This window comes from Vidua chalybeata, chromosome 9 (assembly GCF_026979565.1).
Source record: "Vidua chalybeata isolate OUT-0048 chromosome 9, bVidCha1 merged haplotype, whole genome shotgun sequence".
Lineage (NCBI taxonomy): Eukaryota > Metazoa > Chordata > Aves > Passeriformes > Viduidae > Vidua > Vidua chalybeata.
This window is the reverse complement of record NC_071538.1, coordinates 445539-470019: the sequence shown is the minus strand read 5'-3', so window position 1 is coordinate 470019 and position 24481 is coordinate 445539. Positions and strand designations below refer to the sequence as shown.

Genomic DNA, 24481 nt, shown 5'->3' with positions numbered 1-24481 from the left:
CTTTTTTCCTATTCTCTCATTTGGCTACAATGTCCATTGTTTAAAAGTTATCTTCTTACTTCTATGGATTGACTTTAATGTGTTACTTAAGCCCATCGTATTTTTTAGTCTTCTTTTAAAGATTCTTGCAGTGAGCTTTTAATCTTTAATCAATCTTCATTTGTCAGCATTTTAACCCCACTAGTTCTTCCTTTAATGTTTTCCTATTTTTTTAGCCCTTACCTTTGAACTATGGCATTTCAAGTTGCAGGCACTTACTGATAAAAATAATTTAACTACTAAATTAGTTAAATTAACTAATTTAAATGATTTTTATTTTCAAGAGGCAACATCACATGCATCATTTGCATTGACATGGACCTCGCCTATCACCAAGTATCACTTGTATCCTGGTGTTAAAGTGTGTCACTGATTTAAGACTGAAGGCCAGTGAGAGCCTATACTCCCTTACAGTTGAAATGTTTTTATTGTTTGGACGCTATCCAAAGAGTGAGCCAAATTTTCCACCTGTCTAACTTGGGTACATAAAGTTACGTCATTTAGATACTGCAATCAGCTCTTGCTCGTAGAAGCACATTTTAACACCATCTTCTGTCTGCGTGGGGCGAGCACTCTCCTGCACATGAGCTTCTGTGGGTCAATGCATGTGTCAGTAATGATGAAAGCACTGCGGAGCCTGTCTGAACGCAGCGTGCTCATAGAGAGAGATGGCCCTTGCAAACATTTCTGTCTCCCAGCTACAGCAACGGGACATTTTACAGCTTTCATGTGCCAGTCCTACTCTGATACAGGAGTGCCTCCTTTCCCATGCAGAGGGGCACCCGGGGCAGCAGTAATTTCTTCATCCACATTCATCCAGAAGGTGTTTGTGCTAGACCATGGGGATATGGCACAGCCTGCTCCTCTGCAGCTGCTACAGACTCAGGCAGGATGGAGGGAGATGATTAATGCTTTTTCTCCTTAAGCTAGGTCTTATAAGTTCTCAGAGATAAGCATTATACCCTTGATAGCTCAGCTACTTTAGGTGGTATAAAGAAGCAGGCTCTTGTGCCAGTGTTGGAAACAAAAAGTTTTAATAAAAGGCAAAACGAAAAAGCTCTTTACAGAGGAAAACCGAGTCAGGGCAAGAGGTTTTTGCTCTTGCTAAAACACTTCACAAAAGCGATTGCTTTTTTTGCTCTCTTCTTTTTCTAGTGAATTGCTTAGGCGGGACTTTTTGGCTTTTGTCTAATTAGCTATCCTTAAGTTTGAGGTGAAGTCTTTAAGGTCCTATGAGGTGTTTTTTAACTAAATCGAACAGAGAAACTTCTGGGGTTTTTTCCTTTTTAAGGAGACAAAGGGTAACTTGTTTACTCCATCAACAGAAGTCACGTTCCTACAGATGATTTACTTAATGAAGTAGGGAATGAGCAAAAACGTCCTTCAGGAACTCAGGATGTGTTTTTCAAATACTTTCCAAGCCCAGAAGATGCCCAGGAAGCACAGCAGGAAGCACCAGGGGTGAGGTGGGCTACATGAAGAGGTGAGGGAAGTACAGCTTGGAGGACAGACCCAGGTTCTAAGGAGCAGGGAAAAGCCTCCCAGCCCTGCTGGCAGGAGTCTCCTTAGAGACTAACCCAAACACTCAAACAGGCCCTCTCAGACTGCTCTGTTTTCACCAGTCTCTAGGTTTACTCCAGTGATATCCTCAAGACAGAACTCATAAATGTGAACCTCCTCTACCAGCTCTGTTGCAGCTTTTCGTGTTTTTTATGGGGTGAGCTCATTATGGATAATTATGCTTCAGATCACTGCAGAAATAAGGAATTACCAGAGTTGGCCCATGTATCACATACATAAAACTGTTTGCCACCTATAATTTCACACCAAGAGGAATTATATGATCTTGAATTCACAACATTTTAAGATACATTAAGGCAGATTGGCTGGGCTGGAGGCTAGAATTACAACATGCTGCACATAACACAACACAGCCAGGATGGCAACAGTAACCTCACAGATGGGGGTGAAAGTTCCCTCTTTGCTTTGCAGCACAGCTCTCAGCACAGCGCGCTCGGTGAGCCTTGGGAGGGCACACATCCACAGCAGCACCAGCATGCAGGGCTAACAAACATCCAGGAGACACACACCTGCTCCGTTCAAACCAACTCTGCAACTCCACACTGGCATCCATGCTGCCAGCCTATGGCACGGGCTTCCTTTCAATCGTACTTTGTGACTTTTACAGAAGTGTGTCATTCTTATGGAAAAACCAATCTGCTGTAATGACTCGACACTGGCATTGGAAATACTACGTACGAAGTCCAATTAATTTATGACTAATTCTCTGCCCCCTTGGCGAATGGCACATTCCCAGCAAAATGCCATCTGCAGCAGCCACCCTGTCTGCACAGGGAGCACCAGGCATGCTGGGGCTTGGCCTGCTCTAGCAAAACCCATGAGATACTCTTTTCTGTATTAATTAAGGGGCAAAAGGCACCGAAGATCCTCTGAAATAACCTTCCTGTTCTTTTGAATGCATAAAAATAGATAACTCATTTAGTAATTTAGGTAAACAGCTCGTTATGAAAAGTCATTAGGGAATAAGCCTTCATGATTTCATTTCTTGTTCGTTTCCTGTCTAAATAAATAAACATGAACTCAAGTGACACAAATTCCATTACTTTTGCGCACAGATTCTTGAATGATTTCTTTCTTACTTTTTTGAATAATTTAATCTCCTCCTTTCTGTCAAAGACAACATATTAACAAACATGGCTGGGGAGAGGAAAGTCTTTCAAAGGTAACAAAAGCAGTTGAAAACTTCTATTTAGGATTTAATCTAGGCAATGATCAATTCTGATTCAAAGAAGTGTAGGAAAGTTTGAGGGAATATTTTGTTTTTACAAACTGCACTTCTACATGACTTTGAGAACAGAAACGTGAACAGCAGCATCTTATAAGATTACTAAAATCTGTTGTTAAAATTCTTTGTTAAACAATGTTCTGCCATCACTGCAATCCTGACCTCTGCAGTACAGCCTTACACAAGCACGGGAGCAGAAGTACATCTCTGACATCGGCAAATCCTCCTAAATTACAGGAGAACCACAGCAGTGGTGCTTGGCCATGGCTGCACACAGGACACTGCAGGCTCTCGCTCTGTCCCAGCCCAGGCTCAGGAATCAGCTGCTGCAGTGAGGTCTAATCATGGCTCTGATTCTTCCTTCCTCAGACTTCACCAAACGACTTTTATTCCTCAACTGGCAGCTCAAGAAGCAAAAGAATGGCAGTTTCAAAATGACTGGAATGACAGCACTGGAGACATTCTTAGATGTATTTCCCTACATCCTGTTTAGAGAACTTGACGGACTCCCAGTGACTTTCCCGAAAGACCTTAGCAGTCACCCTTCTTGCATCTCACATCTAGGTTCTAATCCCACATTGAACAACTTCCAGAGCCTTCTGGTCACACACTACAGCTTGTAAGGCCATGCTGAGTTCTCAGGACTTTCTGTTAAATGCAGATAAAAAGCAGAAACACTGAGGGAAGTATCTCTATAGCTCATGCTTGTGCAGCCAAGAGATGTGTCCTCTATACCTGGTAGAGTGGCACGAGCTTCCCAGCCTGGTGCCAAGGACAGCAGCTGTGACAGGGAGCCGTGGGCACCACGACTTGGCTTTTAGGCACAGGGAGAACAATGAGGGACAACAGCTATGGACAGCAGGGACCATCACCCTCCTGGAAACTGCTCTGGAGCTATCCAAAGCGAGAAAGAGGCTTCCCAACGTGTCAAGCAGTAACCTTCAGGGAAGGGAGCTGCTGTTCAAACGTGTTTGTTTTAGACCTTCCTTCATGACTGACTGTGAATTCTGTTTCTTGCCCTGAAAAAAGGAAACAGCATCTTTTGTTTGCTTGATCCTGAAAGGCAGAGGAAGTTGAAGACTTTATTTATTCAACCCTAAGACATGGGAACTTACAGACCATTGTCACTTCCCAAAGAGCTTTTGTTTTCATTTTTCTCCTCAGCCTATCTCGGTTCTGTTTGCCTTACAGATTTTTCACAGACAGTTTGCTACCAGCCTGGGACATCTGTGACTTGCTTGCACATGGCTGTCAGTTGAAGGGAAGTTTTTCGTAGCTGCATGCAAATAATTATGCTGCTTGATGGCAGAAATCGTTCCAGTTTTGATCAAAAAGCCTAACCACTAGATTTGTTTACCACCTTTTTATACTATTTCAGAAGTCTGTTACATGAGTATGATGATGGATGGTAAGAAGGAAAGCTGATGGAACTGGTCACAAATCAGAAATTGGCCAACACAACAGAGCACATGCACTCTGCTGAAGTTCAGCACTCCATTCCATTTCTGCCTTTGGGAGGTTATTTTGCTGTTGGATTTCATGACAAAAAACAACCCTTAGGAGAAGAGGGCTCCTTAAGAAGGTTAAGGAGGGTCACACAAACAGCTATCTCAAAGGCAGACTGAAGACAAGCCCCACTGGGCTCCATCAGACTAAGGACCTATCCAGAATATTTATAAAAAGTTCAAAACTCTCTCTGTCACGGCTGCTAATTCCAAGAAAATGAGCCTTAGATTTCACCAGGGGCTTTCTCATCAGGTCTCTTACTTTTGTTTTGGCCTAGAGCGCAGACACCAACCCCCAGTTTAAAGAAAATGAATGATGGAAAGACTTTCAAATCTAGGGAACTGTTTTGCATGGGCTCCTAAGAAGAAAAAAGGCCTTTTTGGTCTCTGTGCTGCTGCTAAGTTCACTGGTGAGTACACATCTGTACAGACACTTAGAGCTGCTCCTACCAAGAGCAAGTGCAAGCTGTGAGAGTCCCTCACCTAACCCCAGGGAGAAGTGCATTCCTGAAAGGGCCTTCTTGGGCCAAACACTGAACTGGCGCTCTGGCACTGCCTGTCCTCACTCCTGTGTGCTGCACGGAGCAGCAGTCCCAGGGCTGTGCTGGGCTGCAGAGCTGCAGAGCTGCAGACACAGAACACTTGTGCTCAGGGTGGAGAGAGTGGCTCGGCCACGCTGTTCTCTATAGGTCACTTGGATCCAAAGATCCATGTTGAAACCTGCTGCAGTTAAATAAATAGAGGGCTAATGGCAGATGGTTTCACTTAAACTTCAAGAAAGGCACCGCCTATATGTCAATTTGGAACTGGTGTAATGAGCCAACAACGTTCTGAATTAAAATAAAAGCAAATTTAGGAATGAAACCTACCAGAGACTTAACTGGTCTCAAGTACATAGTTAGATTTCTAAAATAATAGCTGCAATCCAGCATAACAAACATGACTTGCTTGAAAACAAAAGCCTGAGTTTGACTGTAGATTGCAGTTCATTTTCATTCCCATGAGAAACTGCAAGATATTTCTTCTTGGAGTAACTTCCCAGGAAGGGACACCAATGGTGCCTCCAAAACCACATAGAGTGGGACTAGGACTCTCCAGTTCTGCGTTTTTCCTTCCAGGTTTACCAGTGCTGAGGCCCTTAGGTACCATCAGGCAGATTTTCTGTGAGCATTGCATGTGGTCACAAATGCTGGTGCTTTGACCCTGGGCAGACGCAGGTCAGAATTGGGCATGGCTGGCTGCAGGGTCCAGGGGAAGAGCTGTGCCATGGGACAGCAGCCAGCAGGGACATGGCACAAGGGCAAAGGGCTGACAGAGCATCTGGGGAGGCAGAAAAGGAAGAGCTGCCAGCAAGCATTGACTGTGAACTAGGGGATGGCCCAGCAAGCTTGGAAAGGGCTATGACCAGGCAGGAAGAAGGAAAAGGGAGTAGGAGGTGGAGGATTAACAAGTAACAATGTATTAGAAGTTCCTATGCTTAAAAAAAACCAAACTTACACTTATTTAACATATTTAATATATGAAACATATTTAAATAGGCAAATATGTTTCTGTGCACCTGCACAGTGAGGATCTGGTTCTACCCTAATGCTCTCTGAGGGCCATGGGTGATTCAGGCTGACCATGAGAAGGAGCACATGGCATGTTACAAGGTAATGGCTGTTTTTATTCTTTTCCAGCATAGAGCAACAGAACATTTGAAAGCAAGTTTTGATCTGGAAAATTAGTAACATACTGCTATTGCCTTGTACAAGATCTCCTTTTAAACTTCGATCTTATTGACTGCACACACATGCATGTGCACATCATTTACAAGATTGTCTGTTGACATTTGTCACTACCTCACAGCACAAGGACTGCCGCCTTCTTCCCAGAAAAACTCTTCAGGCTGTTACCCTGACTCTGCTCTGTACACTCATGAAAACTGCCAGATCAGTCTTGCAGAGCCATGTAGGACAGCAGTGGACAACTCCGTACTCATTGTCCATAACTCTTCTCTGTCCCTGCAGCCAGTGGTGGGAATGGCTCAGGTCAGCTAAAGGCAGTCTCTAGTGGGCCTCAGAAGGCACCAGAACAATCTAAGGGTGACCAGAAAAGGGTGACTGTCTGCTGGGAAAAGACTGTCCAAGTAGTTCAAAGGGTTGGCTCTCAACTGCCCTGTCAAGTATTTCATCTTTGGAAACAGTGTCATGGGTAAACTTTAGTACACAGTAAAAGACCCCAAGTGAAGAAGCAAGTGATGAAGTTCTGAAAAAGCTTCAAAACAAAGACCCCTTCACTTGTATTCCTGTCATCTCCTCTGCCAGGGCTGTGGCAGTAAAAAGAAAGGGCAAGGAAGTGGCAGTAGAAAAGGTTTCCTTTCTTGCACAGAGGTCTGGCTGAGGTACAAGGAAAGAGGGGACAAGTTCTTACACGGAAAGTTTTGCCAATTTCTCCAAAGGAGACTTGTCCTTTTCCAGCAGCCAACTCTCTGCAGGTGCACAAAGAATTAAGGTGGGCTTAAAAGAGCAGCAGACAGCTGGGAGGAAAGCTTTGTTGTCAGCTAACTCCCAGATGCTTGTGCAGATCATCTCCAGGCCCCACAGAGGCAGAATAGGGTGGAGAAGCAATTTTCTCAAAGGACAGAAATGGGTTCTTCTCCAGACAGAACATTTTAGGGAATAATTTGCTATGGTTATCAATAGTCAAATTGAAAATCAAGCCAAGTTACCTACTGGCTCTTTTGTGTCTTGTAACTTTTTTCCCAGCACCTGGCTGGGTGTCACAGAGGAATCTGTGTTTGATGCTGTTGTTTACTTAATGCTATTCTTGTGTCTCATCTGTTTCGACATCTCAGCCCAAATCCCTGGACATTTTTCTTTATTTCCTGGATTATGCTGATGTTCCAAAGAAAAAATCCTGAGGAACTGATGAAAATATAATTTCACAATGTTTCATTATTTATGGATAAGATTTGTCACTGGATTCTGATGCATATTTTCCAAATTATATTTACTCCAACAAATGAAAAGTTATTTCAAGTAAAAACAGGACTCAGTAAAATGTTAAGAAGAAATAATTTGTAATTTAGAAACAGTGTTTTTACTTCAGTGATAAAGTGCCCACTTGCATGTGATAATTCAGGTCAGCCAAAAAGGATTTTTGTAATAGACATAAAAAGGGAGTTTTGGGCAGATAAATGCCAAAAATAATTCTGATACATCTAATAAAAATTCCCCTAGGACAGCTGTACAGATTATCACACTCAGCTGCACTGCATGGGAAAGTGCAATTATCAAAATGCTGAAAGCCTGAACTGATTCTTTTTTTCTTAGTTTATGGAAATTCGCAACAGCAGATAATATTTTCAGCATGCTGGGATTTAACAATAACATTTGGGTTTATGATTCACATGTACTGTAAAACACAGATGTTTTAAAAAAGCATTATGTGCACAGTTGTTCAGAAAGTAAAGTTTACACTGCTCCAGGGTTCTCAATGCATTTGATGAGTGTGGCAGTGACCCTCTGTCCCAAACATGTCCCAGCTTGGCAATTCTGCACCATCTGAATTCATGATGTATTTGTGCAGGTCATGTCCTGTCTCTCATGTGGGACTGAAATGCTGCCCCAGAACATTTCTATGCACTAATAAGCCCGTGCCCCAGTGCAAAGCTGCTTTCTCTGCTGTCCTGCACCACAGTAACGTGATGATTATTAATCCTGACCAGGCAGTGCTGAGAGGTCCCACTCACACTGAGTGTTGTATAACAGCGTGGTAAACAGCTGAGGAGGACCAGGGAAGGCAGTCAGCATCCTAACAAACCAGCAAGGCCAAGGAATTTGCCCTGCTAAGCAAGCGTAGGAGGAACCCAAATGAGGAGAGGAGGACAGTCTCCATGGGCTCTGTGAGCCACCAAGTTAGAGAGGTTACATTGCGTTCATGTAACCCTTAATCAGCTGGGTACAAATCACCAGGACTGGGGGGCACCCTCTCTGTCCTTGAAGGAGCCAGAATGCACAACTGCTGGCTAGGTCCCCACCTCTCCTCACAGTCTGGGTGACCAAGCATGGGAGATTTGCCAGTACTCCAGCTCCAACGGGGACCCTGGCAACTAAACCCCAGTAATGATCAGTTTGACTGCTTTTGCAAAGCTGTAATGACAGATATTTGGCCCAAGTTTGCTTTTCATGTACGAGTCAGTCACATCTCTTTGAAACTGCTCTCTTATCGTTTCCTTTCTTCTTTTGCACTTACCATTGATGTTTACAGCTGGCAGCACTATAGACATCTTTGGTCTCCTGGTCTTGTTATGTGTGGTGGCTGGCAGTAGCAGGTGGTCCTGGAAAACAGCAGAAAAGATGTGTTAAATCTACTCTCAAAGCAGAGAGCTGGGAAAATGCCTTTCCACTCTCCCTTACTGGCATCCCACACTGAACTGTTTACAACAGCTCAGAAAATCCATATTGTTGAGGGAGTCTTCCAAAAGTCACAGCAATTGCTCATGCTGCGTAACCAAGAAGAAATCCCTATTGCATGCAGCACAATATGAAAAAGCCTTGATCATGTGGGAAGAGATGGAAACTACTATTAAGCCCTCATTCAACAGAGTGCTCATGTATATCATTAAAGTAATTTAACTTGACTTCAATGCTATTTAAACATATGTTTAAGGACCTTGCTGAATGGAAGCTTTTACTTGCACAGCTGTTTACTTTCTATGTAAGTCATCTTGCTGTCTCTGTGAGGCTCTACACCACATGCCTCGTGCAGCAGGACTGCACTCTCAGAGATGGGCTGGGGTGTGAAACACAAGCTCTGCTGACAACACCTTCCAGGGAAGCTGGATGGTGAAGCTGATCCCTCCTGTAAGGCAGCAGTAACTGCCCTGGCTCTGACAGTGGAAGCTGCATCTGCAGGAAACGCTCTGGATACAGACCTGGCCTGCAAGGAGAAACACAGCCTTTCTTCAGGGTTCTTTTGCTGTTGCTGAACTCAAGCTGCTCAACTTGCAGCCTGGAAAAATATGGTTCTTCCCTTATCAATGGAACTTAAAAGCTCTGGTCCAGGCATCTCCCATATTATTAGGCCAGTTTGATGCTCTCCTTTCATGCTTTCCCATGCTTTTCACATACAAACATCTCATACTTTTGGGCAAGGTTATCTTTTTGGCAAACTGAATTAGACTTCCTTCAAGATACATTAATTTATTAATGTCAGTGTAACAGTAATTTTTCCATTTAAAAATATAAACACTACAGTATTATATGTAAGATTTTGGGAACTGAGTTACACACAAAGTTAGGTGTTAAATATGTCAAGATATTCTGTAGATACATTGCAGAAATACCACTTTCTTTCTCTTTTTTTCCCATCAAAAATTTCCCTCCCCCAAAACACCAAATGACTGACCATGAGAAGAAAACATTTCTTAAATAGATGTCTGCAAAAAACATCTTGGTAACCAAAATTATAAAACCACTCTGGCATAATTCTCAGATCACATATGTAATTCCCATTTCACTTTTGAACTGCTTAAGATTAAGACAACATTCACTAAGACAATGAACCTTACATAAAAACCCTTATTGAAATCCAACGTTCCCAAAGGAACAGGCCTAAGATAAGATGTCCATTAAATTACATTTTGTAACAATGCCCTTACCACAATTTGATAACTATTTTTAGCAGACCTTAAAAATTGCTTATACTGTTTTTTTTTTCCTTTTTCAATGCTTCTGAGACTCCATCACTACCTACCAAACCACAAGTACTGCACAGATGATCACCTGAGAGTCATTACAAGTAGCAACTGCTTTTTGCTAACCTATCTGAAGACTGGTGCATTAATTTATGCTGCCTTATAATGGCACCTTTATTTACTGTATGTATAAGTTGTATTAAGAGCTACCACAAGGATTTTACAGTTGCATTCAAACGTGCTTTGGAGTTGCTGCACAACCTCCCAGTGATTCAACACCAACTCTGGAGAAAACAGACAAACAAACAAAAAGCTCTAAACCCAGATTGCCACCAGGAGCTAATGTGCAAAATGCACACATTGTCTGGAAGCTGCCCATCTATGAAGAGACATTTTATAAATCTGGAATTGGTGAAATTTATCCATCTCTCTAATCATCTTTATCTTTCATATGCATTGTGGCAATCAGTGCAAACTTGCAGTTACCTAACTACCCTCATTCTTCACTGAATTCGCAGGGTATGCTGTAGAATATCAGATATTCTGACCACAGTTAGCCACCCAAAACATTCTCCAGCCCAAAAGTCTTCAAGTAGCCCAAACCTTTTATTTGAAAGCAAAACATAATTAATTCTATGCCACAGAAATGAGTGTAGTTTCAGATTAGTGATTTTGAAGATATCAGACATGTAGAAGCACTGTTTGAATGCATTTCTAAAATGTCCTGTGCCATTCTGAAGGATGCTGAATTACATCCCAGAGGGGGCTGTGACACTATCACTCATCCCTAATTTTAAACAGTAGACAAAAAACAAACAAACAAACAAACAAACAAAAAAACCAACACCCCCCCAAAAAAAAAACCAAAAAAAAAAAACCCACCTCAAACAACCAACCCTAAATTAAAATACTGTAAATACTGTTTGTGATATTAACACATGGTATAAAACTGAAAATGAATAAAAGCAAATTTTGCAAGTCAGCATCTGGCTCAGGAGCATGAGTGTCAACCAGAGTCAGAATAAATCAGAACTATTACCCAACAACAGATGGCTTTGGCTTGGAGCAGGAGCTGCACTTAAGACGACAGTTTAAACAGACGAAGCAGATCTGAGACTGCTGGCAGAATAACTGGAAAAATATCAGCCTGGAAAGAATATTTCAAATGAGATCCTTGCTTCAGCATTCTCATTTTGCTTTTGATATCTCTGCAGTTCTGTGATACTGAAGCCAGATGAGATGGACAGATAGATATAGACACAGATACTAAAAATCCAGCCATGAACATGTTACCTTAATTTAGGAAGTCTCAACAACACATGGGACTGCAATAAGGATTCTGAGGTTTCTTGTGCATCAGATCAGTGTTATCAGGGCTCCAGCAGGGAAAAAGCTTTAGAGCCTCATGTATCTCTAACCCTACAGCCAAATGGCAATGGAAATCCTGACCCACTGTGCCAGAATATTCCAGAAGTCCTGCTGCTCCTGCAGCTTCAGCCTCAGTCTCATGATATGTGGTTTGGTACCCAAAGTCCCTCCTACCTAGATGCATGAAAATATGGAGACATTTTAGCTTTCATTTTCCTTTTTCTGTTAAAAAATTGGTTTTAACTCTCATAGTTTTAAGGATGTAAACAAAACATCATCACTGCATACCATGAGGTTTCATTAAACAGAGGAAAAAATGCTAAGCATGGGTCTTTTTGATTTAATTTTGTTTCATAAACTATCATCGCTTCTAAGCTGGACTCTTGGCTTTTAAATTAACAGAACTGGCAATAGTGCTTGTTTTGGCTTTTGCAATGCATATCCCATCAGCCATAGCACCTCCCAGGGAGCAGTCCTGCACCTCCTCCATTCCTGCTTCACTGGGTGACAGAAACACGCAGGAATTAATCCTCACAGTATGCCCACGATGGAAGAAAATATTCCAGGCAATGTCTGGAGGAGAGGTGCACGCATTTCAGGGAAGCCCGTGTGACACAGGACACAAAGGAGCAGATTTCCAGCCCTGCAAAGCACTGCACTCTCAGCATGAGCTGTCTTTCCTCCTGTCCCAGGGCTTTCTCTCTGTCAAATCAATTGTCCCAGATTTTTCTTACCTTCTTAGTTGTTGTACTTAGGTATGGATTAGTATTTTTCAAAAGGCTTTTCTGAGGTCTTAATTAAGGACCCTTGATTGAGATGTGCTTTGTTAGAGCATATTTAGCACATCTGCCTGTGTGAACACTGCTGGTCATGCTGCTGTCGAGCCTCAGGCCCCTCCAGGCAGCTTGGAGCATGTACCCTGCAAAGTACAGATGTGATCCATGCAGGAGCCAAGGCTCCAGGAACACAGCCCCCACCCGACTTCACACAAAGACTTTGTCAAGATGTCCCAGTGAGCCCTGCTCTTCATTAAGAGCTCCATCTCTGACAAACCAAGGATAACCTTTTGCAAAAACAAGAGACATCTGTTGGTTTACAGCAATAAAAGCTCCGAGGAGACTGGATTAAAATACCAAAGGAAAACTTTAGTGTGCTATTCTTGTAATTTGCCTGGATGAGGCGATTTGATCTTTACCATGGCCTTGGAGACCTGCTCTGTGCTAGAATGCTGCAACAAAGGCAGTTGCCAGAGCAGAGGGGCCAACAGGAGCCAGGCATGCCAAAGGGTACTCTGTCACTCCGTCCAGCAGCTTCCCAAGGCTTCTTACAGCAAACAAACACTGGAGCTGGGCATTTTTTCATCTCTGTTTATGACTAAGAAGTCTCCCAGGGAATTGTGTGCCTCAACCTCTTCCAGCCTGAATCTTCCCGCTGTGGTTCCAGGACCACATTACAGCTGCTGTTGACCCAGGCTGAGGTGATGCCTCAGGTTTTAGCTTTTATATTTTTCATATTCTGTACTGCTTTAGTGTGTAGTTCTGAGCTTCATATTAAAGGATGGTAAGCTCTCTTCACAGAGCAGGGAGACAAAACAATTCCTTCTCCAGCTGGGGACCAAGGACAAATGATCCTAATCTCAGGCCCAAGAGCACAAACAACGTGGGCTGGAGAGAGAAAAACAAAAAAGTTGTGATTTCATGGGCTGGAGCTGTAATTGGACAATTAGCTCCAATATGCAAATGGAGCAGAACTTATAGAAGTGTGAGACCTCATGACCGGTCGTGCATTTTGTGACCATTTTGGTTCATCTTGGGTGCCGCCCTGGCTGGGCTCTTGTGCTGTCCAAGGTGGATCCATTGAGGCCTTTAATAAATCCCTACTTTATTCTTTAACTCTGTCCAGCCTCTGCTCTAGCTCAGCCTTCACAAGGCATCAGAGCAGCCGCCCACATCCCACGGAGGGGTTGTTTTTCTTTAATGGCACAACTTTTGGCAGTTTCCAACACCTCCTGACAGCTTAAAACCTTATCTGCTCACTATCTGACCATACCTAGTGAGTCATCTCAAGATGAAGCAGATAGAAAATAAGTACTTTTTTGATCATACAAAAATTGTGCATCAAATCCATGCACTGTCTTTCAACCCTATTTTTTCTGAACATCTTCAGGGATTTCGAAACTGACACAACACTGGACCTCTTTACAGGTATGCTTTTGACAATACAAAGAATATGCAACAAAAATATGCTCTCCCAGACCCAAAATACTGCATGCCACTTCAGAGACTGATTCATAGCACAAATACTCCAAGGAGCTAGACCTCTTAAACCCCTGGGTTGACAGAGCCCCTGAGCCAGCTTTTTTTTTCCACAAATGACAGATTTTACACTTTTAAAAAATTTCAGGATCATTGTTTCCAGCTTTTTGCTGTCACCAGAGATGTGATGTGTCTGTCTGTTCTCCTACACAGGCCAGTGACCTGGCCCTGAGCAGCATCCCAGCCTTTGGCACACAACTCCTGGCCAAGAAATGGTACCTGAGAACTTAATTCTCAGGAATCCAGGGCTGGATGTCAGCAGCTCTCTGAACACAAAAGGAGGCTGTTCCCCAGGGAAGAGAACTCACCAGTGTGCACTCAGAGTCAAGGGGCTGATCCTCATCTACCCCAGCAGCTCCCAACAGTGCAAAGCACAGAGCAGGATGTAAATGGGAGTCAGGCCTTGGCATTTCTGGTTTCCTCTGGCATTTCAAAAAGGATGTGTATGAAAGTTTACAAATTTGTAGGGGAAATGGCTGTATAATTTCATATTGATTCCTTTGGGGAATGGCAACCATACGGTGCCCTGAGTTTACACTGCACTGGATGCAGCACTGGTCCCTCTGAAAATGCCAGAAGTTCCTGAAACACTGCCTTCACCACCAGTGGATGTTACACTGGGCAGAAATGCAGAGGGGAGGGTGCCTCTGGAAACATTTCTGACCCTTATATCTGAAAAGCATAGGGATGTTTTTGAGGAAAAAAAAAAAAAAAAGAGACAGGAAACCAATTAAAACCTCTGCACAAACTGTGACTCATAGCCACCACTCTTGCTCATCATACCAGAAACTTAGTAAAGCTGGCTTGTTTTTAAAGTTGATCTGTTGAGCTTTTTGTTTGGTTGGTTTCTGAGTTTTTTTGTTTTGTTTTTTTTTTTTTTAAGGTAGACCTTAGAAATACAAGGAGATTCACTTACCTCATCATGGATCCTTACAGGGAATCCATGACATGAAGAGTATGGGAGCAGGTGAAAAAGGGGAAAATGACTGCAAGGAACCCACAGAAAACCCACAATCAAATTTCACAAGGTATCAGTCTCTCTGCAGCAGCTCTTGGCAGCCCATCCTGAGAGTAGTTTACCAGTTGGAGTTTAACAATGCCATTTAACTTAATTTGAAATTAACCAGTTCTACCTATGTTAACCTTGATGTTAGCCAGCACACATTAACACAGTTTGAGTTTGCAGCACATTTAAAGAAGAACTCAACCCCAAATCATAGCATCTAACTACTTTTCTAGGTTTTAAGGGATGGGGAGAAGACTGTCCCAGAACAAGAAAGCTCCAAAAAGTAGTGGGAATAGAGATTGTTTTTCTGCTTTCATTTTTGCCAGAATTGCTCCTTTTCACCACAGTGCTGTTTCAATCCCTGTATTTCTGTGCACAGGTGGTTTTTACAGCCTATTCTTTGCACACAGTGATGGAATGAAGTGATGAGATATGATTTTTATTTAAGTGTTTTACCAGAAATAGCTTAATCCCACAGTCAATAAAATGTCCTCTAGTGTAAGATTACACCTCTCTTCTTTCCCAGACAAATTTTCATAAATAAAACCTAACTGCACTTTGGAACAACTTCTAGTCACTGTCCCTGCAGAAGAAAGAGTTGCTATCCAGTTTAGTTTCCACATGAGAGGTCTTTTAATGAAGAAGTCTTTAGTGCTTTTTATTGTAAATTGTGCTACTGCCAGATGTGATATGGGCTGGACTCCAAACTACCTGGAAAGCACCTCACTGTGAGTCAGAGAGCCTTGTGAAAATCCCAGAGACCTCAGAGGAATGGGAAATTCACTCTGTCACAAGCTTCCTTCGGAGGAGCTTCTCCCCCTCCATCCAAAGACAGCACTGCTGCCTGTCCACAAGCAGGGCTCAGCTTTGGAGACTTTTCTCCATGTAAAGGAGAACCAGTAGCAAAGGATCTCTCCTGGATTAAGAACCAGAAAGGTTATGGAGACTTCTAAGGATAACAGAGACCTGCTGGGCTCACAAACATGCAAGGGTTCACATTGAGGAAGTGCACAAAAGGCAGCTGTAGAACAGGTATATAGAAAAGTGAAAAATATCGACACACTGTTCAGTTTTTCTATTTTCATGGTTTATAATCCCTTTGTTCAACATACAAAGCCAACGAGGAAGAATTATGCCTTAAGATAACACTGAAATGTGTTGTTAATCTGGTATCTATAGACTCTACCCAGTGGGCCTCTGGGAAGGCACCTTGCCTCCCTCCAGGAAGTTGATCATGAGCGCGCTTCCAAAGACAGGTTCATCAACCTGTCCTACTGAAACATCTGCCTTCACCCTGTTAAAGTGACACCAAGGCAGCAAAATTACCAGCTTCTCTCGAGCTTCCTGTTCCTCTGCAAATTCCTCATTCTGGAATTACCCAAGATGAACCTCCCTCATTTCTATCCAAGCTATTTCAGTATCATTTTTGACTTGCAAGACATCCAAAATAAGAGGCACTACATACCATCATCCTTGCCCTGTGGATAGAGAATGCCCCAGGAAATCACAGTTTGCAGAAGCCTGAATGGGGCACACCAATGCCAGTCCAATTGCAAGGAAGAACGAGGTGAAGGAGCCCCATTTGGACTTTATTTCTCTGATAAATGTATTTTTTCCTTGTAGTTTTGTCCTTTTTGATTTGAATAGGAAGGATAAAGGCCATGTGAACATGGAGGGCATAGGACAGAGACTGGACAGAAATCCTGCCAGTTAAACTGGCCTGCAGAACTGCTCTGCAGGGCCAAAAGTAAAGAACAATGCATGCATTTGCTATGATGTAATTTTGGTTTGGCAGCAGATTAAAAAAAAATTCCTAAACGCAAAGTAAGAGGATGTGAGGGACAGAATTCTACGTCTAAGTGAACAGTTTTGGTTAAAATCATATAGGAAGGTTCTAAAGCATTCTTGAAAATGCTTTGGTAATTTGTGTGTGTGTTATTTGTGGAAATTATCTGCGTTTCATAACAGACTGGAAAAGGCATGTCTAGCTGACTTAGTTCTGTGCCTCAGTGAAGAAAAAAGAATCCCAGCTTGTACTGGTGGAAAAGTTTCTCCATTATGTTTGATAAGGATCAGGTTTTCTTCTAAAAGCTCTCTCCATCTAACCAGCATCATAGAATTATAAATGTTTGCTTCAAATTATTTGAAAATTATGTTTCTCCGCCATTTTCTATCCTTCCCAGGGGCTACAGAAACACAGAAATGCAGTTCATCTGTAACTCCCAGCCAAGTCTGTCAACTGTCTTTGCAGATTTTACAAAGTTGTAAGACTCAAAAGGAATTAATTGTTTTATTACTATTACCCATAAAAAGAAATACCCCTCCTTCTATAATTCACTGCAGTAGAGTTCTGCTTTTGCATGGCATCTGCAGGCTATTAGTTTTGCAACTGCAATCTGTAATTGCAAAAACATGTAATTTAGATAGGGCATGTGAATCCAGTCCAGTAAAACCAAAAAGGATAATCCAGATTCTTTGCTTCTTTCACAAAACATTAACTGAAAGTTTCTATACTTGTCAGCATGACCTCAGGTCTTCTACAGAAGACAAATCCTGGATTCCCAGAATTGCTGCTCTGCTGGAGACTACCCAAAAAGCACACATAGCCCCAACTGTACAGGAGAATGCTCCTATCAGCAAACACGTTTTTTCCTGCTGTTCTGCCTTCTGCAGCAGTAAATGAGCACAGAGCTAGTGAGTGCACAAAAACGGTGCAGTTCCATGGGCACACTCCTTAGAGGGGAGCGTGATCTCTTCAGATCACATTCCCATGAAACAGAAGCTGCATGGCTAAAAAGAAATTGATGCCAGGCTTTCTCCAAATGCTGGCTCAACGTAGCACTACAATTCCAGATCCATTTGCTAATACAGCTGCCCTCTGCTTTCTCTTCCAGCTGACTTCAAAGGACAGTGAAGTACTAGAACACTTTGATCTAACTTTGTGGTGAGATCATCCTGAGAGCTCTTCAGAGCCCACTTGACAATGCCACAGCCAACTCACTGTCAGCAACAGCCTTCTTCCACACAGGAGGCTGGGCCAGAGGGCTCTTCTAAGCAGCATTTCCAGGATGCAGAAGGACCTGGGCTCAAATTTTCAAGACCGTCAAGATCATACTTCTACCCTGCCTTTTCCCTGATTTGCGGACCTCTCATGAAAAGACTGTATGAGAAAGATGTTGATAGCAATCAGGGTTGCAAAGATATCAAAGACAGCAATCAGGGTTAAATACACATGAGAAACATTCAGGAATAGCTACACAAGCCCAGGAAAGGTCACACAGCCTGTGACTGAACACTCTTCTGGCAGAACAATTTCATTTCAAAGTAGGAGAAAAGATGCTTTCATACAGCACAGAAATGCCCACACATGCAGGCAGCTGGGGATTCAGGAGAACTTTAAAATCCTAATCAGAAACAACTGCTAAGTAGAGGCAACACTTCAATTTTTTTAAAATCAAGGCAATTAATTTGATCACAGTGTGTTCAGTCCTACAACACATATGGCACAAGAGCCAGCCCTAATCTGAAATTACCATCTTCTTGCCTTCTGCAGCACCAGAAGAATTTAAACCTCCTATTCAAGCTCCACACTATGTAAGACAGCTGCAAGCCAAGAAGTAGAGCACCTGTAGTTTTCAATGCAGCAGACTCAGCATCTCAGACAGCTCAGCTAAGGAAGCTGAGACAATCAGAATTTGGACACAAGATGCAGGATTCAATCTGAAGGGCAACTTTTATTAAGTGGATCCAAACACGTTCCCATGCAAATAAAACTTATATATATTACTGGTGTACAGGTGAATATACATTTAAAGCTTTGGGTAAAAATACTACTAGACTCCAAAACTTCATTTTACAGAAGCCGTTAATTATTCTAAAAAGTGTGCACAACAGGCACATTTGGCACAACAGGTCCCAACTACTCATTAGCCCAAAATCTGAGCACACACAGATGCATTCTTGAGTTGAACACCTGGGATTTATCTTAAAAATATTTTAATGTCTGCAGAGAGAGCATATATGTCCTTTGCAGCCAGGATAGCAGGTACTGGATTCAGATCTGGTTTGAGTGAACAAAATGACAACTGAAGCTTACATCTCACAGTCATTGTGACTTTCTCCCTTTCCTGATCCATCCACTGATCTGCGATTGCTGTCAACTTGCTGGAAATATATTCACTGGGAGGGGCAAACAAACAAATTGAAAGCAAGGCTAATCACAAGAGAGAATAAAGCAAGTCTAAATTAAACTCAGATCAAATCCACTGGGAACCAAACTCAGGGTGCTCCCTTCTCCTCTCCCTGCTGGGACAGCCCCACCTTGCTGCTGCTTGCACTTGAGTGCCTGTCCTGGCTTCAACTAGGAGAGAGTTATTTTTCTTCTTAGCAGCTGGCACAGTGCCTGTTTTGAATTCATGTTGATAACACACCAATTTTTTGCTGTTTTGCTGTTGCTGAGATTTTACCTCAAATCAAGGGCTTCTGGCTCTCCCATGCTCTGCCAGTGAGCAGGTGCACTGCTGGGAGCCTGGACAGCTGACCCAAGCTGGACAAAGGGATATCCCATACTACACAATACTGTGTGCAGTACACTAACTGGGGAGAACTGGCCAGGATTGCTTCTTGGGACAGGCTGGGCATCAGTCAGCAGATGGTGAGGAACTATACCGTGCATAATTTTCTCCTCTCCTCTCTCTCCTTTTCATTATAATTATTACCACTTTTATAATAATATTTATTTTATTTTCATTATTAAACTGTTTTTATTTTACAAGACGCACTTTTTTTTTTCTCCAATTCTCCTCCCCACTGGTGGGGAGACAGGGCATGAACAAGTGTCTGCATGGCTCTTATTAACTGGATAGGGTTAACCATGGTACTGCCCAAGAGCAGACAGTGGCAGCTTGATTCACATCAGCAGCCAGAGATGCTGCTTCTGAGAGCACAGCAGATGTACAGGAAATTAGCAACAAATCTTCCTAATTGTGGAAGTTGCATCAATTACACAGAAATACATCAGAGGACTGGAAAGTCTGGGTTAGAAGTGTTTGTTATCCCTCAAATTCTTGGAAAAAGCAACTGACTGTAAGTTTCTGGGGATCTCCTCCTCCCTCCATCCTTTAGCCTCATATGCTCAGGGTACCTGAAACTCTCTCTAAACCTCTATGAAGTTAAGTCCAATGAGATGGAGGTAATCACCTCCCAAGCAGCAGCAAAAAATTATATTTTAGGTCACCATGGTGATGGTCCCAGGCAGAAAGCTGTTTTATAAACAGAGGCAGTACTTTTACTGAACTGCCTTTGACCTGGTTTTAAAAATACAGGTCTCATTTGCATTGCCAGTACCTACTGGGTAAAGCAGCTTTGAAAGCACCTTTCTATGGAACCTAAGGAATTGGGTCCTCTGATTTCACTGCTCAAAGTGGTTTCTCCTTCCTTGCAAATCATGCCAAAGCTGAACAAAAGAATACCTTTATATAGATATAATCATCCACAATGCAAATGCCACTGCCAAACCCCCAAGAACAGAGCAACACGGGACATAAGGAAAGAAACACACGCAGATAACGCAGAAATAAACACTCTTCTCAGTCACCAGTCGGTTGCATTTTTGCCTGAACCCCCCAGCTTTACACAGAGCTCTGTAATGACTTCAGATCAGAGCTGGGTGGGTCTCTGCACATCCTGGCAAGCAGGGACAGGCAGAGTTCCTGGGCTGCCATGGCTGGACAGTGGGCTGACACACTCAGGCCATGGCTGGGGCTCCAAAGCCAAGCTGCCTTCTGTTTCCCTCAGAATGCAGGTGCACAGACAACAAGGCTTTAGTATCAGGATGCAGTGGGCTGAATCCAAATTCGATGGCAGCATTTTAAGCTGTGCAATGTGTATTACATTACAGCTGCTTGCTGGAAAGATGTTTCTCATTCTGCAGATCCCAGGCCATCTGTATGGCTAAGGATTCATTAATAGCTTCTTCTAATTAAAGAGATACTCAATATAATAATGTTAAAGAAGTTATTGCCTCTGTTAGTAATAATCTCAGTTAAGAGAGTATGAAGATGAAGCTCCCTTTCTTTTTTTTGCCTATTGGTTTGTATTTAGCCCAGCCCAATGAGCATCCTTCTATTCACATTTGCAGCTAAGTTTACTTCTAGGTTTCACTTATAAGTCTCAATTCTGAGTCCAGATTTTTTTGCCAAGCGTCTACTCTGTTTGAATTTCTAGTCTTGCTGAGGAAGGCATAAATCAGTTTTTAGAAACAGAGATCATTTTATAAGTGAAAAAGGACTATTAAAAAAATCAACATTTTCCCCTAAAAACAACCTCTCAAACCAAAACAACAAAACAATCTGATGGAAAATGGTCTAAAAAGCATATAGAAGGTACATGACTAATTCATACGTGGAAGCAAAAAGGAGGCCTGACATTGAGAATTCTTCGTTAATCACCCCCGAGCTACCTGAAGTGCCCTTCAGAATGGCTGGGCATAGCCTGAGCAATCTGATCCCCATGACCACCTAAAACAGGAGGGTCCCTTCTCCTTCCCTGCCAGCCTCTGGCAACTGTCAGACTCTCCTGAAAGTGTCCTGAACTCCTCAGGCTATTTTCCCACCAAGATAATAAAATGGCCCAAAGAGAGACCTGAGTACTCACAGCCAAGGAACTGGCATGGACAACGGGAGCCCCTTCTGGTGCTGATAAGCCATGTGAATGACTCACTGGTATTTACCCTTAGAAAATCCTGGGATCTGCTCATGTAGCTAGGGAAGAAAAGAAATCATCCAGTTTTGAACAGTGTTGAGAGTACTACAGTGCTGTACAAGCCATCACACAAGCCACCTGCACTTGTCCATTGTACAGGTGGTAGAAAATAGCACTTTTCCACAAAAAAGTTTTCTTGTGTGACAATGGTTTACTTGGATCCTGCTCTGAAACTTGAGAATGGATAAACAGAGGTGTAAACTGGTGCATGAGCATAGCTCCTTGTTCATCTCCTGACTGCATCTGAGTAACTGCCTGTCTGCCACAGCAATTGAATTATCAAGATCACAGGCACCAGATTAGACAAAAGAGTGGGAAAGGTCAGCTTTGGGAAGATAAAAACGTGGAAATGCTTGCTTGCATGCCACTAAGAAGGCATCAGGCTATCGCTTTCAGGCTGGGCCTGTCTCTCTTCCTGCAGAGTAATATGTTTTCTTCTATCACTGCTTGCCAGCTCTCCACCACATTTAGAACATAATAGCTTGAGCAAATAAAAGCCTTTCATCTCCCCACTCAGGGTGGGATTAATTTTTTCCAGCTTCAGCTGTCTCACAGACTTGTCTGGGCTCCTTTTGAAACCTACAGAAGGAAAGGCACCGCTGGAAGGAAATCCAGTCCATGCAATGGTAGGTGTTTGCAATAGGTGGGGAAAACTGAGAAGAGCTTTTCTGCCTCCATTTAGCAGAGAAGCAGCCTTGAGTGGTGCTTGAGGTGCCTGGTAGTCCATAAAGTAGTAACGGCAATCTGTGGAATTGTGTAAGAAAGAAAGCCAGATGCAAAGAAATTAAGAAAGAAAAACAGAAGTATGAGAGGAACATTGCAAATTAAGCAAACCTAAGCCTTTATTAGTGCACCTCTCACTTGACATGTGCCAGCAGCATCTAAAACTACAGTAAAGGCTTTTGCCTTCAACCGTTCTAATTAGGTACATTTTGCTAGTGGAAAAAGAAGTCTTGAGTAAATTTCAACATTTTCTACAAACATCCTGCAAAGCATGATGCAACCATATCAGAGAACCACAGAAGCTCTGTTTTCATAAATGTGGGTTTTAAAAATGAAATGACCCATTGACAACATTTCACCAAGCCACTGGAGTTTCCAGCTTTTTTATTTCAAAATACAGGGGACTTTCAGGTCAAAGAAAGCTCTACCAGAAATCTAATCACAGAATAAAGATGTGAGGAATGATGCCTGAAAGGTTTTAGATGAGTACATACATCAGTGTTCTCTTAGACACTGAGGGTACAAATACTATGGCAAAATAATTGATTTCATTACACGGATAGCATCAATTGCATGGGCACTCTTATAATCACCTAAATTATGCTTCCATATGAATCCTCCCCTCTTTTCTTATTACTGTTCTGGTTTTAATTCTACACAAAACAAGTGAACAACTTGGACTCAGGATGACTTCTGCAAAATAACAGAGGTACTGAGCACCCTGAAGACACCAATCCAAATCTTCTAGCTGGAGGGCAACTCAGCTTGCCATTAACCAGTTGAATATGTGTAGTCACTACTCTCTTCATTATCTAAGCTCATCAACAAAAATACCTTATCAGGCTCTTAATGTGCAGATCTACAGCAGAGCAGGAGCCTGAGGCTACTTCCTCCTGCTGGATGTGCTCCCTTTCACTTCCATTCCCTTCTGCCCTCTGAAACTCTCATGGCTCTGCAGAGCTACACCTGACCCACACAAAGGCAGTGTGAATTCCAGGCAGTCCCCAGGCTGCAGATCATTTCCCCCTGTCCCTCTGATCCCACACAGATCTGTTTGTAAGGCACACCAAGAGCATACACAGCCCTGTAACAACTGCACATGCCATTACTGGGAGGGAAACCCAGACCAGGAGCACAGTAACATATCCTCTGATGGGCCAAATGCAACACTATAACTTCCTACAAGCCTAAGCAGCTGCACCAAGGCTTTGTCAGGGCATTTTCAATCAGAAAAAGCACTGCAAGCAGCTAGAGGTGATTTGTACCAGAACTGGACAGAGGGTGCCACAGCTGAGGTACAGGGTTCTGGTTTTTGTGCACATTAGTCTCATTCCAAGATGCCTGTTTCCTAGGAGAATTAAGGTACTGGAAGTGACTTTTGTAAGCAAACAGGTAAATTCTCAAGTCAACCATCAAGATTTGGAGAGACTAAGTCATAAGGGTATCAATTTTGGTTCACGTGAAGAGGTTCTACTCTGCTGGACAGTGCTGGTTAGAACTGCCAGGAGAGCCGTGGAGGGATGGAGTGCTGTAGGGAATTAAACAGTCATTATTCAAGAACTTACAGGATGTCAGGTTCTACTCTCTGGCCTCTCCTGCACTCTTTACAGGCACATGTGTGCATGACAACGAGACTATGGGACAGACATGCTTTTTACACGCATTTCTTACATCCTTTTGGCAAGTGCCATGCTGCGGGCAATATCCTCCTCCTGGACTCCCATACCAAGCCAATACCAACCAACTCTACCCTGAAATGGAAATACCTTGTCACAACATTGCCATTTACCCAGCTGGCTTCACACCCTTTTTTCAGCATTTGTAGTACCACACCTGTGTTTAGCCTTAACCTAACGTTTCCTTCTGGTTGTGTAAATGTAGTGCTTTACACTTTCTTTTATTCTCCTAGAGCTGCAATTACCTGATTTTGCCAAAATTTCACACCAAACAAACAGCTGCATCCGTTGCTTTTCTCCAAATAACAGCATGCTCATGTCTAATTTCATTTTTGTACATGTTTCTCTATGTTGGCACTTCAGAAACTGAGTGGGAAGAAGGTAGAAGGAAAGGAAACTTCATGCCTGGATTCTATGCAGCACCTCTGCTGCCTGCTGGAGAGTTAAGGCTTACAGCTGGTTAGCAAATGCCAAACATATGGACCAGCAAAAGTAAAGAGAAACCCACAGTGTTACTTCCCTGATGTTAAGGAGATGCCCTTCTGGAGATGCTGGTCCCACATCACCTGAGACAGCAGATTGGTTTCTTTTCAGCCACCTT

General features: G+C 42.8%; 1 protein-coding gene across 3 annotated transcripts in view; it reads right to left on the bottom strand.

Moving 5' to 3' along the window:
• ATF6 (activating transcription factor 6) overlaps nucleotides 1-24481 on the bottom strand; it is a 75032-nt gene that overhangs the window by 9844 nt on the left and 40707 nt on the right. For all 3 annotated transcript variants that reach the window (XM_053950779.1, XM_053950778.1, XM_053950780.1), the window contains one exon: nucleotides 8587-8671. In XM_053950779.1, the coding sequence (XP_053806754.1) occupies nucleotides 8587-8671 (85 nt within the window). The remainder of the gene's footprint in view (nucleotides 1-8586; nucleotides 8672-24481) is intronic.